This window comes from Podarcis melisellensis, assembly GCF_964234715.1.
Source record: "Podarcis melisellensis genome assembly, chromosome: 15".
Classification (NCBI taxonomy): Eukaryota; Metazoa; Chordata; class Lepidosauria; order Squamata; family Lacertidae; genus Podarcis; species Podarcis melisellensis.
In genome coordinates, this window is record NC_138532.1 from 19,762,991 (window position 1) to 19,778,979 (window position 15,989).

The window sequence follows — 15,989 nt, forward strand, 5'->3', positions numbered from 1 at the left end:
TTTTATACAGTGGTACCTCGGGTTACATACGCTTCAGGTTACAGACTCCGCTAACCCAGAAATAGTACCTTGGGTTAAGAACTTTGCTTCAGGACGAGAACAGAAATCGCGTGGCGGCAGCGGGAGGCCCCATTAGCTAAAGTGGTACCTCAGGTTGAGAACAGTTTCAGGTTAAGAACGGACCTCCAGAACAAATTATGTTCTTAACCCGGGGTACCACTGTATTGTGTTTTAATGTTGTAACCCCCGAGACCTTAAAGTGAAGGGCAGGTGAACAAAAACAACAATATAAAATTAATATAAGCAATGGACAAATAAGTGCTTCACGTAAGTCACTGCAGAATTTGCATGAAAAAATATGTGAAAGAGAATTTCCATCTCCTCAGACCCACATGGACACTGAAATTCTGCCATACAGCCCATCAGTAGGGCCTTAAATCAAAGTGGAAGAGCATTAAACAATACAGCCAACTTCGACAAGCCCTAACACAAAAGAGAGATTTGCAATGAGGAATAAGGCTATTTCAGCTACAAACCAAGAGTTAAGTCCAACCACTGCCAGTGAGGAAATCAATTAAGCAAAAGCAATGAAGTCAAAAGAAATGCAAATAGATAAAGAGCTGTTGGTTTCTGCAGTTTTGTCGTGTTTTCTGGTACAGACACCTGTAAATCTGAGGTTTGTTTTCAAAGCAAGTTTCTAGACCTTGTGACCATGGAAATGCATTGTGGGGGCGGAAATGGGGAAGGTAGGAACAAGCAGGAACCTCAGTCTCAAACACCTTGGTTCAAACATGGAGTTTAAGGTCATTCACTGTTCTGGGAAAATCCCTGCTTCAGACAGCCCTCAGCTATGAGCATCAGAGCTGTGGACTCAAGTGAATCATTGACGGGAGGCAGTTCTGTGAGTTGTCGTCATTGGTCTTGAGACAAAAACGCCATGCTTCTCCAAGAACTGAATAATTAGGTTTAAACTAAAGACTGCAACAAGTGACGCAGCAAATGATGGGATCTCATCTCCCAGTCTCCAGTGTTGACAGTGCTTTTTCTGTAACATTTGAAGGTGTCTGGAAACATGAAGCAAGCAGAGAACTTGAGCCAAGGTCTTGTTTTCAATATACTTCAAATGTTGCTAAAGAAGAGATTAGTCAGCTATTTAAGGAATATTTGGGCAATTAGGGATGTGAGTGGCGCTGTGGTTAAAACCACTAAACCTCTTGGGCAGGCGTAGGCAAACTCAGCCCTCCAGATGTTTTGGGACTACAACTCCCATCATCCCTGATCACTGGTCCTGTTAGCTAGGGATGATGGGAGTTGTAGTCCCAAAACATCTGGAGGGCCGAGTTTGCCTATGTCTGCTCTTGGGCTTGCCGATCAAAAGGTTGGCAGTTTAAATCCCTGCAACAGAGTGAGCTCCTGTTGCTCTGTCCCAGCTCCTGCAAACCTAGCAGTTTGAAAGCACACCAGCGCAAGTAGATAAATAGGTACCGCTGCAGCAGCGTTTCCGTGCACTCTGGCACTTGTCACAGTGTCCCGTTGCATCAGAAGCGGTTTAGTCATGCTGGCCATGACTTGGAAAGCTGTCTGTGGACAAAAGCCGGCTCCCTCGGCCTGAAAGTGAGATGAGTGCCACAACCCATCACCTTTGACTGGACTTAACTGTCCAGGGGTCCTTTACCTTTATTTGGGCAATTTTCCCAAGTGAGAGGCCATAGCTCAGATCTGCAGCACACGTTCAGCAAAAGTTACAGGGTTATCTCCTTAGCATTTCTTGGGCAACAGGGGGCAGAAAGACATCCCTCTCTGCTTCAGAGCTGCAGAAGTCGCAGCCGGTCAAAAGCAGCCAATACTGTGCTTGGTGGCACAATTGTCTGACTTGTATATGACAGTTTAAAACATGTTTCTTAATATATCACTGCAAACAGCACTGTGCCCATTGGACTGGATTCCTATTCATTGTTGGGCTCAATAAAAAGTGTTGCTTTTGACCTTAACAGTTTGAGAACAAGTTATCTAAAATTCTACTATATTTTTTTTATTGTTTTAATCTTAACTGTTGATTGCAATGAATGCCCAATTCCAAACCTCAATATAGGTGGATTTTGGGGATAAAAGGGAGTGAGAGGCAATTTACAACATAAGCTACCACCTTTGGTATCTTCTTTTTAAATTCTCATTCTATCAACTCGGAAGAACAAAAAAACAAAAGGAGTTCTTAGCACGCAACCCCAATCAATCAACTAAAGCATTCATTGATTTATCTTCCAAATAAAATTTTAACTGTTTTATTCAAAGTGTTAACTGCCTTGCTAGTAGTGGGAGAGGACACAGTGTGCTGTTAACTTTAAAGGGATTGTGGGGGTTTTTTAAAAGCAACATTATGGACAACTGAAAGGATTTTCAAAGAAAGAGACTTCAGAATCAAACAGTTGAGGGTTCTGTAAATTCTTTATTGTACATCAATTAAACAAAAGAAAAAAGAAAAATTCCCTTTTGCACAGCAATTGCTTAGGGCCCAGCCTGAGCACCATGCAAGATGCCGTGTACACAATCCACTAATTGCAATATCAGGACCAAAAAAACCTAAGTGACTGGAATTCAAGACCAGTTCTGCTGCACCTGTTGAAGCCAAGCTGCCATTTGACAGGGGAAAGGGTCAGCCATACAAAAAAAGGCTGCCGCTACAATCACTACTAGTTTGCCCTTTGCATTAACACCAAAACTTTGTGAGCTCTCTAGCCTGTCTCAAGCCTAGCTCTTTTCTCAGCGAGAGATCCCCACAATTTGATGAATGGCTATCTGGATGCCTCTTTCCCCAAGTCATTCCGCTATATGCAGCGTGGGACCCCCTGTTGCTATTTCTCCCTCATTCAATGACTCGCCAATAATACAATGAAGCAGAGGCAGCGGTGAACAATCGTTGAATGTTGCCGGTAGGTGACGTATTGTGCTTCAGAGGCTCCACAGCATGGCCACGGCCCTGCAGATGCCCACATCGTGGTAATTGAAGTAGCAGAGGCCAGCAAAGGTGAGCGCTGAGAGCATGTAGAGGCCAGTGTTGGCCAGTTTAATAGATGTCTCTCCATGGACGTAGTCAGTTACTATTTGTCCAAGACCCCTACAAGGAAGAAGAAGAAAAAGCTAAAAATGAAGACGATTCAACCCAACATAGTTTCAAATGTTTTCTAGGGCATTTTCCATAGGAATTGGCTGATCCCCAAAGCAACATCCCTTTTGGTCATTTGACACACCCCTGAGAGGGGTGCTGGCGGCCTTCGTCAAAGATCAACCCCTTTCCATTTCCGCAAAAAAACATTATTTGCCTTCTTAATTGGACAGTTATCATTGCTGAGATCAGGTGTGAAATGTATCAGTGGGAAAGATAAAAGCTCAAAATCTAACCTTGATGGAACTGAGGACCACAACTGCTTTCACGAATTATCCAGATAGCATTATTAAGCAAGTCAGAAGGAGCATAGGTTGTGCTGAATAGGTTGTATTACCGAAGCAGAAAGGTATTTTATGAACATCGCATTTAACCGATCACTATGCAACAAGCCTATGGAGGAGTGCCAAGGAGTATTACAGCAGCTCTTGCAGACATGTTGCCTATGGGCACAACAAACAGCACTGTCAGCAAAAAGCACAGCAGAACACAGCCCTGGCACCTTTAATCAGCTGCCAAGAATTCATCAGCCAGGCATTCCAAGACTGCACTATTATTTCAGGAATTACCAATTCAGCAGAAGGTTAAGGTTGGTATCACTGATCTTGGATGCCTTTAAGAAGGGGATTAGACAAACCCACACAGAATACAGCCTCCGGTATAATAAATATGTCTATGAATGCCAGCTCTTGGGGGTTATGAGTGTGCTGTTGCGCTTATAGGCTTTTCAGCAGCATCTGGTTAGCCGCTATGGAAACTGAATGCTGGACTAGGTAGTGGGGTAGAAGAGCTGAAAATAATGCCAATATATTTCACATCTGGCACCCAACGCACTCTTTGTTTTCAGATACTACATGCGTAGACGAGTTTTTTAAAAATAAGATGCCTAGGACACAATACAAAGCCTCCTAATGTATATTTTGTTCTGGGAGGATTAGTTTGGTCAGAATCAAGTTTACACTTCCAGAGTTAATGCTAAATACAGTGGTACCTCGGGTTACATACGCTTCAGGTTAGAGACTCTGCTAACCCAGAAATAGTACCTTCAGGATGAGAACAGAAATTGTGTGGTGGCGGCGCAGCAGCAGGAGGCCCCATTAGCTAAAGTGGTGCTTCAGGTTAAGAACAGTTTCAGGTTAAGAACAGACCTCTGGAACGAATTAAGTACTTAACCCGAGGTACCACTGTACATTGCTTCTGTCAATGAGCCACCACAGCCACTAGAGAGCCATGAAAAACTGTGTACCGGGCTTTTTCGACTCATCTACGCGTGTAGAATCTGAAAACAAAGAGGAGCGCAGTCAAAGTGCAGAGAGTGCTGAGCTTGAGAAAAACACCGACAAGAGTTTTTAACAAGAAAACAAAAAAGCTCCTCCTCCACAGTAACAGGTTCCATTACCAGCAACCCGTTCCAGAATTCAGGTGCCTTATCTTGCAAGAGACAAACAGCCACCCTCACTCTCAAGGTCTTCCTCTGATGTATCCTGCGTATCAAGTGTCTATGGTATGTTTTCTTCTCTGAGTAAAATTTTTGCTCTGTAATGAACATACCTTAAATCTGTTGAGCTACTGTATGAACGGCTTTTTGTTTAGTCTTTTATGGGTCCCTCCCTTTCCTGTTTCTCCTCTTTATATTGCATAAATGTTCTATAATCAATTTATAATGCTTGTAATCTTGTAAACTCGTAAGAGATTTTTTTGTTGTTGCAAATTTCTAATAAACATTAAAAAACCCAACAACAGTCAGTTTGCCGATTAACTAGTTGGCTTCTGGGTGCAGTTCAAAATGCTGGTATTGACCTACAAAGATATAATATGCTACCTGAAGGACCTCCTGTCTCAATAGGAATCTGCCTGGATGCAGAAATCAAAGGACCACTTCCAGGTTCTTTGGCCTTCTGAAATTAAGGAGGTTTACTATTAAAGCAAGGCTTTTCCACTGCTGGCTACCCACCTGTGAAATGCCCTCCCCAGAAAAGTGTGTGTAGTCTCTGCTCTTCTCTCCCTCTGATGGCAAATAATTTTTTTGGGTTGTGGGGGGAGAGGGGAGGACCTTTGGGAGAGAATAGCTGCTTCTGCTGTACTGCTGGCTGGGGGTGGCCATTTCTAAGAAACTGTTATTCTTACATTGTTTCACTGGCAAGTTACATATTTTCAGGACCAAACTGGGTCTCTGAAGTTCCACACTGCCCTCTAGCGTTAAGTCAAACAACAGACATGGATAAACCTCTATAGTCTATATGGCATATTCCTGGGAATGCTTGTAAACTGTAATGGTAAAATGCTTCTAAAGGCTTGTAAAAAGCCCAGGAAGGGAGAGTAAATTTATAGGACAGCATGTAGAAAAGGCAGAGAGCAAAAGTGGGAAGCCGTAAGAATTGACTAAAAGCTTCTGCCTCCAGCGGTGGTCAGCCGGGTGCTCCTGGGAAGCCTACAAGCAGAGCCTGGGGAAAGATCATAGAACTGGAAGGGACCATGAGGGTCATCTAGTCCAGTGTTTTTCAACCACTGTTCCGTGGCACACTAGTGTGCCGTGAGATGTTGCCTGGTGTGCCGTGGGGAAAATTGAAAAATTCGAAAGATTTTAAAATAAAGTATTTTATAATTTTTCATATTTCTGTTTACGTACTATTTCATAATAAAGTAATTATAAAATACTTTCTTTGTGTTTATTTGATTCCTATTCAAGAGAATTACTTTATATATAGTCAATATAGGCACAGAGTTAATTTTTTTAACATTTTCTAATGGTGGTGTGCCTCATGATTTTTTTTCATGAAACAAGTGTGCCTTTGCCCAAAAAAGGTTGAAAAACACTGATCTAGTCCAACCCCCTGAAAATGCAGGAATCCTTCGTCCAACGTGGGGCTTGAACACTTCTTGCTTGCTTGTCCAGCATCTGGCATTCAGAGGCCGGACCAATCCCAATGCAACACATTTGTAACAATTTTACTGAAAAGTAGGTTCAAACGTTGCAAGGCTTGGGGACCTGGTGCCCTCCGGATGCTCTTGGGACTACAACTCCCAATATCCCTGACCAATGGCCTTGCTGACTGGGACAGATGGGAGCCCAACAAGATCTGCAGAGCGGCAGACTCTCCACGCCAGAAATAAAGTACAGAGGTGCCTGCACATCTCTAGGGAAGTGGCAGCTCCCTCAGTTACAGCAACCCCTGCTGTTGTTTACAGACTCATCTTTAGTTGAGCAATGTGGCAAGCCAAGAATCTCCCCCAACCCTTTCACACTCTATTTATTTATTAAATTTGTATACCACCCTTCATCTGAAGATCACAGGGCGGTTCGCAAGATAATAATACAAAAAGAGGGTGCAAAATACACAACAAAGCAATATTGTAATCCCTCTCCTACAAACCTATTTAAAAGGGCCATAGAATATTATCAGCCAAAGGCCTATCGAGAAACACTTTTTGCCTGGAGTCAAAAGAGATGTGACAAAGGCTCCCGGGTGAGAGCATTCCACAAATGGGGAGTCACTACCGAAAAGGCCCATTCTCATGTTGCCACCCTCAGAACCTCTCATGAAGGAGGCACATGAAGAAGGGCCTCAGAGGATAATCTCAGAGTCCTGATCAGTTCATACGAGGAGAGGAGAGGCAGTCCTTCAGGTATTGCAGTCCTGAGCCATTTAAGGCTTTATAGGTCAAAACCAGAACTGTGAATTGGGCTGGGAAACTAACTGGCAGCCAGTGCAGTCAGGCCAGGTTTGGTGTTATACGCTCCAACCATCTTGCCCAGTGAGCTGCCTGGTTGCTGAATTCTGCACCAGCAGAGTTTCTGAACTGCCTTCAGAGGCAGCCCTGTGTAGAACGTCTTGCAGTAATCTAACCTAGAGGGAACCTAGAACATAAACGACAGAAGTTAGGTCATCCCTGACCAGATAGGGGTGCGGCTGGGTTGAAAGCTGGTTGAAAGTGGCACTCCGTGCCAATGAGGCCACCTGAGCCTCTCATGAACTTGCTACCATGCTTGAAAGATGTCCAGATCTCAGAAGGAATGATGGGATGAAGCAAGTTCCAGGGCTACAGAGTCAAAACAGCACAGAGAAACCAGCCTCTGGACCCCACTGCAATCCAGGGTTCTGAACTGAGCAGGAGAGGCAGCAGGAATTAATCCCGGTTGGGTTGCTTCCCTCCTTACTCACCAGTGACCGTGGAGTGTGAGAGTGGCTGCCAGCGAGTAGTCCATGGCTGGTCCAGGATACAGGTAAGCTGCAGGCAGGAGCCCCAGCAGGAGGACACTGACTGCTCGCTCACCTGTCCAGTGCAGAGAGGCAGCCTTGGAACCAGCTACAGGGAGAAAAGAAGCACTGTTAATAATCTCCAGGAACGGCTGCTCGAGAGCTGGGAATGAATAAAGGGTACCTTTAATGATTCAGCATTTGTCAACAAATCAATGCAAGCTAGTTGGGTTTATAGGTCTCCCCCATTCCCCGAAGGGTTCCTGAAATTCAACAACAGTTGGCTTCTTCATGCCAACGATCATATCAGTTGAGCCTCCAAAGAGGAAATGGAAACTGATTAATGTTGGCAGAAATGAAGTATTGTCCCAGATCTGAGGTCAAACAGATGGCAAGGAGAAGGAGGTAACCAAGCCACATAACCCACAAACACAAAAACACAAAAAACCTTGCCTCTGACAGGACTCTTACAAAAAATATGGATTTTTTTCATTGATTCCCAGCATCAATCACACATGGAGGCAGTTTGCTACCAATGTTACACTGATTTGGGTGGAAGCGTAAAGACTTTTTTTGTCTTCTCTTCCGGCCCTTCAAGATGCGTAGAAATAGTATATTTAAATATATTCATCCGATTATTTGTATGCCACTTTTACACACCATTGTGCCCAAAGTGGCTCACAAGGTAGAAGAATATAAACAACAATTTGATGGCACAAAAAAACCCCTTCTCCCAGCCTCCCACAACCAAATCAGGAGCCCAAACATCATTTATGCAGATTTGCTTATCAATCATTTGCATGCATTATTCTGAACTGAACAGTGGATATTTGCATACCTTCTTTTTTGTGGAGATGTAGCAAGTTGGTGGCAGAAGTAAATCTACAGGTGACAGAGGGATGGTTGAGTGTGTCTTGGAAGAAGAATATGACTGGAGCTGAGAAAGGAGGGGCAGGTAGCTTTGGGAGAGGGGAGTACATAAGCCTGACCCCCTGAATATTGAAGCTTTTGCACACACAACCTGGGTGCACCCAAGCATATCTCCACAGCCATGAGGACTAGAAACTTGCTTTTAAAAAACCTGGTACGGTAAGAGACGAAATTTCCAAAAATCCAAGTTGTGAGCAAGAACACCAGATTCTATTTAAAATTCTGCATACAAACTGCAGGAACTTAGCAGATGCAACAGACACATAACTAGTGCCACAACTAGTATATATGGACTAGAAAAGAACTATTACACACCAGGGAAAACACCAGCTTCATTCAAGACTAACTGTGGAGAGAGGATCAGCCACTGTGAAAAGTTGAATTGGCACATGTCAAAAGCAAGAGTGTTTAATTACAAAGGCAGATGGTCGAAGATACGGCACAAGTGTATTTTTCCATCACCACCTACATCTTTAAAGCACAAATTTTGACTTTGAGAGTATTAACAAATATCTGCAGGTTGCACTAAGGTGCTAAGTTTGCAAGGAGAGTTGTAAGTGGACAACTGTTCTGCTTTCATCCATCCTTGCTGGATTACTTTTAAGGAACCTAGTTCAAGATATATTACATGAAAGTAGTTACACAACAACACAGACTCCGAAATGGCTTACTTTTATGCAATGCATTTGGGACAGGAGCACTAGTCAGTGCTAAAAAACCTCTAGAAGAGAACACCTTTGAGTGAAACAGCTTAGATCTAGTTACCACGAGCTCTACACCACATGGGGCCTCAGCCAGCCTCTAAAAAAACTGCACCCAAATGCATTCTTAATTGTAGGCTCATCTACTGCAAGGCTGTTGTGTAGTTCCCATGAACTAGGAAACCAAACATCCAATTAGTTGTCCTATTTAAAACAAGCCAGAGGCAGCAAAGTACATAATTGTCTATGGACCGTTATGGAAAAGAAGGAGGTTGCATGGCAAGCAGGATAGCAAAATAGTGTTTCTTTCTCAACCCAAGAGAACAGATTCCTGTTTTGCAGATGATCACGACTGTCCATTATATGAGCAGCCTGAGACTCCACTACATTCAAGGATGCAATTCAATGTCCCAAGATTGTTCACCACATCATTCAAGTTCAGAATAAAAGGATGCAAATAAAGCAAACTGCATAAAATGAGTGCACATCTTCTGTACCGGGATGTAAACACACAGCTTTGCAACATACACATTTGTGAAAAAATAAATAAATTGGGAAAGTAGGAGACAGAAAAACAACAGGCATTGTTTGGGTGCATGCTTGAAGTGTGTAGGATGGAACCAGCATGGTTCAGGCAGGAGACAAAGGAATGCTGAGAACTGAAATTCCACCAAGTTGACCTCTCTTCCCAACTGGCTTTTCAGACACTCCCAGCACACTCCCAGGTACGCCTCTGCAACCATCAAGTCTAGAAGTTTTAGCTCCGTAAGTTAAAGGAATGGGGTTTTTCATAATTATTAATCTAAAACTTATTTTTATAATCCTAGGATCTTCCCCAAGCCTTCCGGGAAGAGTGAAATAAATTCAAAAACAGTAATTTGTTACTGAAAGCACTGTCAATGACAATAATTTGTCATTAAAATGATTTCATTTACCACTTGCTAAACTACAGAAAGCAAATTCTTCCTAACACGCCTCCAGCTTTAGCTTGCCAAGTTGAGGATGACTGTCATAACTACAGAGAGAGAAAACACACGAACTATTTTGCATGGCCACATGAAACAAAAGCACAGAAAGACCTACCTAAACTCCTGGGGGATGTGTGGATTTTACATGTCAGAGGATGGCGCTTGTCAGTTGCAACACAAACAGCTGGTCTGGTGAAGACAATCTTGTTCAGGAGAACTGTGGGTAGAACAGGCAAATTTCACCCAAGGTGGAAGAGGACTTTAATCCTCAGACTTGAGTAAAGTGCTTATGCATGCAATAATAAGTACTAATGACGTGCTAATATTAAAAAAGAAAAGACTTTGGAAGGGAAGCTCTTAGGAACAAAGGAAACTGAAAAGAGATACAGCTCTTCCAGCCACTGAATGACAAGAAAATCCACTATGAGAATCTACAGACAGGTGATACAAGAAGTCAGTGTGGTATCAATATATAAGTATCCTCCAGATACCGCCTCACATGGCAACAAAAGGGGGTCCCAGGCCTCCCAGGTTGAAGTTATGAACATGCATGTGTGAAGCAGCCCATAAGTTAGTACAGATGGGATGCTGGATAACAGATGGACAAGATGTCCTCCAGATATGCTTCACTGGAATTTTGGATGCATTCCAAAATCATATTGTGCAAACCTACATTTCCATATATTGCACAAACAAAGAGGTATGGGTAGGTAGCAGTGTGAGCAAAAGAGAGAACAGTTAGGTCAATGCATGTCCCCTTTCAATGCTTTTATTTCTTTGCAAAGAAAGGTAAACTACCCTCTTCTCCACTCACATGCTAGCTCTTAGGTCACATGTTACAGGGCAGTGCATAATCTCAGAGGCTGCTGCACAACATCCCAAAGTGTATGTGACCAAGGGTTTGCGATGGCAGCGGCGAAACCTAGCCTGGTTAATATTTTCTATGCCTTGGGGCACTCATGTATTGCAAGCTGATGACTTGCATGTGTAATTAGAACTGTGTGTGTGTAGATTTACAATTGGTAATTAAATGTTGCTCTTCCACATCTGAAAGAACAAGCTGCATTGTTCTGATCTGCACAAAATTGTGTCTGTCTTTCACACAAAACACATTTTAGTAAAAACGGGTTTTACTAACATAGGAGAAATATCTCAGTCTCTAATTATTAAGACATGCTCCTTTCACCACCCCAACAAAATTCTTGAAGCAGAAAGGTGTGCAGAGTAAGTTGCTTGTGAGCAACAGCTGGAAGGTTAGCAGGTATAGAGTGAAGTGAAAGCAAAGGAAAATGCAGCTACCAAAGCAAATTAGTTTGACATTAGCAAATACCTAAGGACCACAATGATAAAGAAGCCTTTCCTAAGAAAGGAGCAAGAAAACCAGGTATCTCATCTAGGGAACCCCAAAGCTTGCCTCTTGCTTCAAAAGAGAGTCACCTTCAAAAGGATAACGCTACAGCTCCACGCAACACAGCAAGCAGCAGACAAAAGTTGAAGCTAGGAAAGAAGACCTGAAAGGAAAAGCTTCCCGGCCACAGGGACAAATACCACTGGGACAGCAGTGGAGGAGAAACAAGCAAAGAACCACCAGTACCAATATATATTATTTTGTCCAAAAATGGCTTTTTTGGGGGGGTGGGGTGCTCAGTGACAGAACCACGCGTGCCCTGCAATGCAAAAGCTCCCAGGTGAAATCCTCTACAGCGTCTCGGAGTAGGACTGAGAAAAGACTCCTTTGCCTGAAACCCTGGAGAGCCTTTGCTGCCAGTCAGTACAGACAACAGTGCGCTGGGCTACAGGTCTGACTCAGGACGAGGCTGTATCCTACGTCCCTCTGCCTTATGGGGAAGGGCAAAGCACCTAAGTTCACCCCTTCCATAGCGCCCCCTGGCAAGGCAGGGAAAGGACTCCCTGGTCTGATACCCTGGAAAGCCACCGCTGCCAGTCAGTGCAGACAGTACCGAGCTACGTCGACCAAAGGTCGGGATTCCGTATAAGGCAGCTTCCTCCGTTCTCAAATGTCAGTTTAGACAGGGAGGAGAGACAAGGGCGAGTCCCTGCGAGGCAGAAGGCAAGTCAGATCCGCCCCCCCCCGCTCCACTCCGCTCACTTACCGACTCCCCCGAAGTGGGGTCTGCCCAGCCCCGCCCGCAGCAGCAGCAGCCCCGCCGCCATCTTGACCCGCTCGCCGTCCCCCTTCTGCCTATTCGTGCCCTCCCGCTCTGAGAGAGGGAGGGATAGGGCCCAAGGGCACTCACTGCCCCGGAACCGGAAGCGAGACGTTGCGCTTCCGGTCGACGAAGAGCCGCTTCCGGTCGAACCTTCCGGTGTGGGAAGAGCGGTCCTCGCCTTTGCCTTCGTCCTTGTTACGAGGGGGGCTTTCCGTAGCACCTCGGTTCGGGGAGGCCGCGGGGCAGAGGCTCCGCCATGGAGGACCCGGAGAGGGAGGCCGACGTGTCGGAGCTGCAGCGCCTGGTGGCCGTCGAGGAGCAGCGCGCCCGCCTCGCCGCCCAGGTACATGCCGCGAGATACGTGTGTGTGTGTGTGTGCATGGAGGTACAACAACCGTGCGAGATCGCCTAGGTTGAAATAGGAGGAGTGGCTGGCTGAGTGGGGCGGGGGCTTGAACCTGGCCTCTTCTCCATGGAACACCCCGCCCAGAGCAACCGTGTTACGAACTTTTTTGTCTCGTCTGAACCCACATGCGTGTCCACGACTCAGACCTAATAGTAATTCCCTCTTCTCTCTCAGACTAGGGTCTGACAGATCCCTAATAGCACGCCCCTTTACCCCACCCCGCTCCTTTGTAAGGCCCTTTCTGAGCTCCTCTCCCCTTCCTTTTTGGGGGGAAACCAAAACTAGGGACCTTCCTGAGCTCAGGGCCATGTTCCCCCTGGGAAAGCTTCCAGGATCTTCACGCCAGTGTGACACCATAGGTGTGGCTCATAACTTTGCACGGTAACATTTGCCTTGCAGCCGTACAAAAGCCAGAGGTTTCTGCACACACCCCTTTCTATCCAGGCAAGTGAAAGACATAAGTCTTCTCCAAACGTCATTTATTTACTATATCTGCTTCCATTAAGAGAATCCAAACTGGATCCACCCTCCTGTTAAGAAACCTGAGCTATAGTTTACTTTATTGTTCTGCCTTTTCAGGTGGCTGGGCTTTCTGAAATGGCTGCAACTGCCTTATACCCTTTCTCCACCCAGACCTTCTGCCTCTTCTTATACCTTAAAACCTCCTCCCCAGAATTCATTTAAGACCTTTGATTGTCTATTCTGTCCTGACAGTCACCCCAAGAAGTTGGACATGATACTTTCTCATGGGGGGGTCTGCTAGAATTGCAACCCCTTCTCACAAATACTACTTTTGAGGCATGCGAGGTTGGGAAGCATCTTTAAATTCATTGGGATTAGCTTCTGAGTAGATAGGCATAGGATTGGGCTGTTGGCACACAGCCTCATGCTGCACCGCTGTGGCAAGGTCAAAGCAATTCCTCCCACATGTGTGTTTGGGGTGGGGAGTGATCTCCTACAGCTTCACTTCAGCTCTGCTGTGAGAAATGGAGGAGTGATTTTTTTAAATGCCCAGTTCCAGGCTTCTCCGCCAGAGATCTGTTTCTCACATCAAAGGTTCCCCACAAGAATGTAGGAAGCTATATTATACCAAGTTAGACCATTTGTTTATCTAGCCCTGTACTGTCCACTCAGATTGGCAGCAGCTCTCCAGGGCCTTACCTCTTCTTTTCCACTGGAAAATAGCCAAGGATTGAACACGGGACATTTTTCATAGGACATAAGCTGTACCACTGACCCATACTCTAGAAATAATAAACAGAGCTTTGAAGAGTATGCACTTCCATTATTATTACAGTGGTACCTTGGTTCTCAAACTTAATCCATTAGACTCCCGAAATGGTTCGAAAACCAAGGTGCAGCTCCCGATTGGCTGCAGGAGCTTCCTGCACTCAATCAGAAACCGTGGAAGCTGCTTCAGATATTCACCTTCCAAAAAATGTTTCTAAACTGGAACACTCACTTCCGGGTTTGCAGCGTTTGGGAGCTGATTTGTTTGGGAGCCAAGCCGTTCAAGTACCAAGGTACCACTGTGTTATTATAATTATTACTTGGGGGTGGTGGTGGGACTCATTGATCCTTGATTGTTGTGATTTCTGTAACTTTGAGGTATGAGTGTCGTCCTCAGTGTTACTAGCTACATGTGTACATGCTGTATGGATGTCTATGTGAGAAATGTGGTTTTCATACACAGATTACTCCTCCTGGAATGTATTTCTCAAATTTGGGGGTGTTTCAGATGTCCTGGTTTTTTGAATATGTGTTAAAGCTTCACTTACTTTACCCACTAAACCCATACTTTTGGAGGGATGGGTTTTTGGGGTTTTTAAGATGGTCAAGACAAGGGCCTATGCCACACATCACCCAAATGGCCAGATTCACTTTCTGAGGGTGTGAGTCTCCCCTGTAGCTATGTTGTGCCATCAAAAGCTCAACACGACTGCAGGGATATCTGCTACATGTACACCAAGCTGGGGAGGGAAATGGGGCCTTGTGTTACCCTTTGCAGAGGGCAATGGAAACTTGCCATGTTGAAGGTTGTGAGTGGAATTGAAAGAGGCTGGTCCTAATGGGGAGTGCTGTTAATACTTGTATCCGTTCTCATCTCTCTCTCCCTACTTCAGGTTCACAACTTCATGGAGGTCTGCTGGGAAAAATGTGTTGACAAGCCAGGTTCCAAGCTGGACTCCAGAACAGAAACTTGCCTCGCCAACTGCGTCAACCGCTTCATAGACACAACACTGTCCATCACCAATCGCTTTGCACAGATAATACAGAAAGGAGGCCATTGACTGCCGCATGGAGGAGGTCCCCTTTGGTCAACGGACTTAACAAGAGCCAGGTCTTTCACTGGGCCCCTACTCTGTCAGTTGTTCTACCTCAGTGCAGCAATGCTTGAAGAGCCATTTGTACATGACTGTTCATGCCTAAGTGGCATTAGACTGTGTTGTGTAGAACAAAATCTTTGCTCCTTTCAAGCTAATAAATCAAGACTTGTCTAAACAAATTCACTCTGCAGCAAAAACCTAACTGCTTTGCTTTCTTCATTGCAGGATAATAGGGAAAACATATACCCTCACACTATATAGCATGCTCTTAAAATTCTCTCTCAAAGGTAGAAGTGTTTTCAGGAAATCTTAGGGGGAAATGGGGGGGGGGGAGCATTTGCAAACTCTTTTCCGAAGGAGCTGTCTTTTTTATCCCTATTCATTAGCCTCTTTGAGGGATCTTATAGCTCACATAGGCTGTCTTGTGTACTCTTTCCATTTGATAAGAGAACAGAAAGTTGCTTTACAACTCAAAACTAATTTGTACGGTAGTTACTGCTGCTGCTAATGATTGCAGTCAAAATCCATTCAGCCATCCCATTCTCTATTTTGGAGTTTATACTGCTTCAGTTCCATTCTACGAGCATGCAAATTGGAATTGAAGCACATTTCTTAATGAATTACTATCTTCTAATGAACACCTGTGAACCTGGTCAGCATATTTTATCCCTGCAGAACAAATGTTCTGCCATTTGAGGAAAGAGCTGCTTTCAAACAGAGCTTTCTAGATCTGTGCCAGAGTGCTGATTACAAGTTCTGCAAATGTAATGTAGGATTTCCTGGCTTGCACTTAGCCGGTAACAGGTATAGATCCTTCACTCTGCCATTCTCCCTCCAGAAGTTGGAATTACATTTATAGTGTGTGTGTGCTGTTGCTGTTCTTCAGATTTATTTTTGAAGCCCACCCCTTTCACAATTTCTTTCCGATCTAAGAGTGTCTCATCTCCCCCACCTCCCAAAATCATCAGTGCATGTTTACAATGGTGTATAAAATCTTAAAATGCTATTATACTCTTCATTTTGACCGCCGATGGGTGAAGCCAACATTGTTATTGCAGACCCCCTGAATTTATTCATGTCGATACCTTGCACATATTAAAAAATAGTTTTTGTCAAAATAACTT

The 15,989-nt window shown here is 44.5% G+C and overlaps 2 protein-coding genes and 1 long non-coding RNA gene across 3 annotated transcripts in view; 2 read left to right on the plus strand and 1 right to left on the minus strand.

Annotated features, from left to right (window-relative positions):
• BCO2 (beta-carotene oxygenase 2) overlaps positions 1–12,243 on the minus strand; it is a 64,924-nt gene extending 52,681 nt beyond the window's left edge. Inside the window, exons 1-2 of the mRNA XM_081889875.1 lie at positions 12,076–12,243; positions 10,077–10,178 (exon numbers count right to left, since the gene is read on the minus strand). Coding sequence (XP_081746001.1) covers positions 10,077–10,178; positions 12,076–12,136 — 163 coding nt within the window. The 5' untranslated portion in view covers positions 12,137–12,243. The remainder of the gene's footprint in view (positions 1–10,076; positions 10,179–12,075) is intronic.
• Positions 4,238–6,485, plus strand: LOC309357747. Its single transcript, XR_014163224.1, has 2 exons — positions 4,238–5,652; positions 5,989–6,485. It is a non-coding gene; the product is annotated as an uncharacterized lncRNA (long non-coding RNA).
• A 28-nt stretch (positions 12,244–12,271) lies between the features above and the next one.
• Positions 12,272–15,044, plus strand: TIMM8B (translocase of inner mitochondrial membrane 8 homolog B). Its single transcript, XM_081890086.1, has 2 exons — positions 12,272–12,475; positions 14,662–15,044. Exons 1-2 carry the CDS (start codon positions 12,389–12,391, stop codon positions 14,827–14,829), a joined length of 255 nt encoding a protein of 84 aa, XP_081746212.1. The 5' UTR covers positions 12,272–12,388; the 3' UTR covers positions 14,830–15,044.
• Positions 15,045–15,989: the final 945 nt, after the last annotated feature.

Excerpts from the sequence above, each read along its gene's own strand:
- TIMM8B (XM_081890086.1), top strand. The coding sequence starts at position 12,389 with ATGGAGGACCCGGAGAGGGAGGCCGACGTGTCGGAGCTGCAGCGCCTG. Across the intron at positions 12,476-14,661 it reads GCGCCCGCCTCGCCGCCCAG|GTTCACAACTTCATGGAGGT; the intron begins GTACATGCCGCG and ends TCCCTACTTCAG.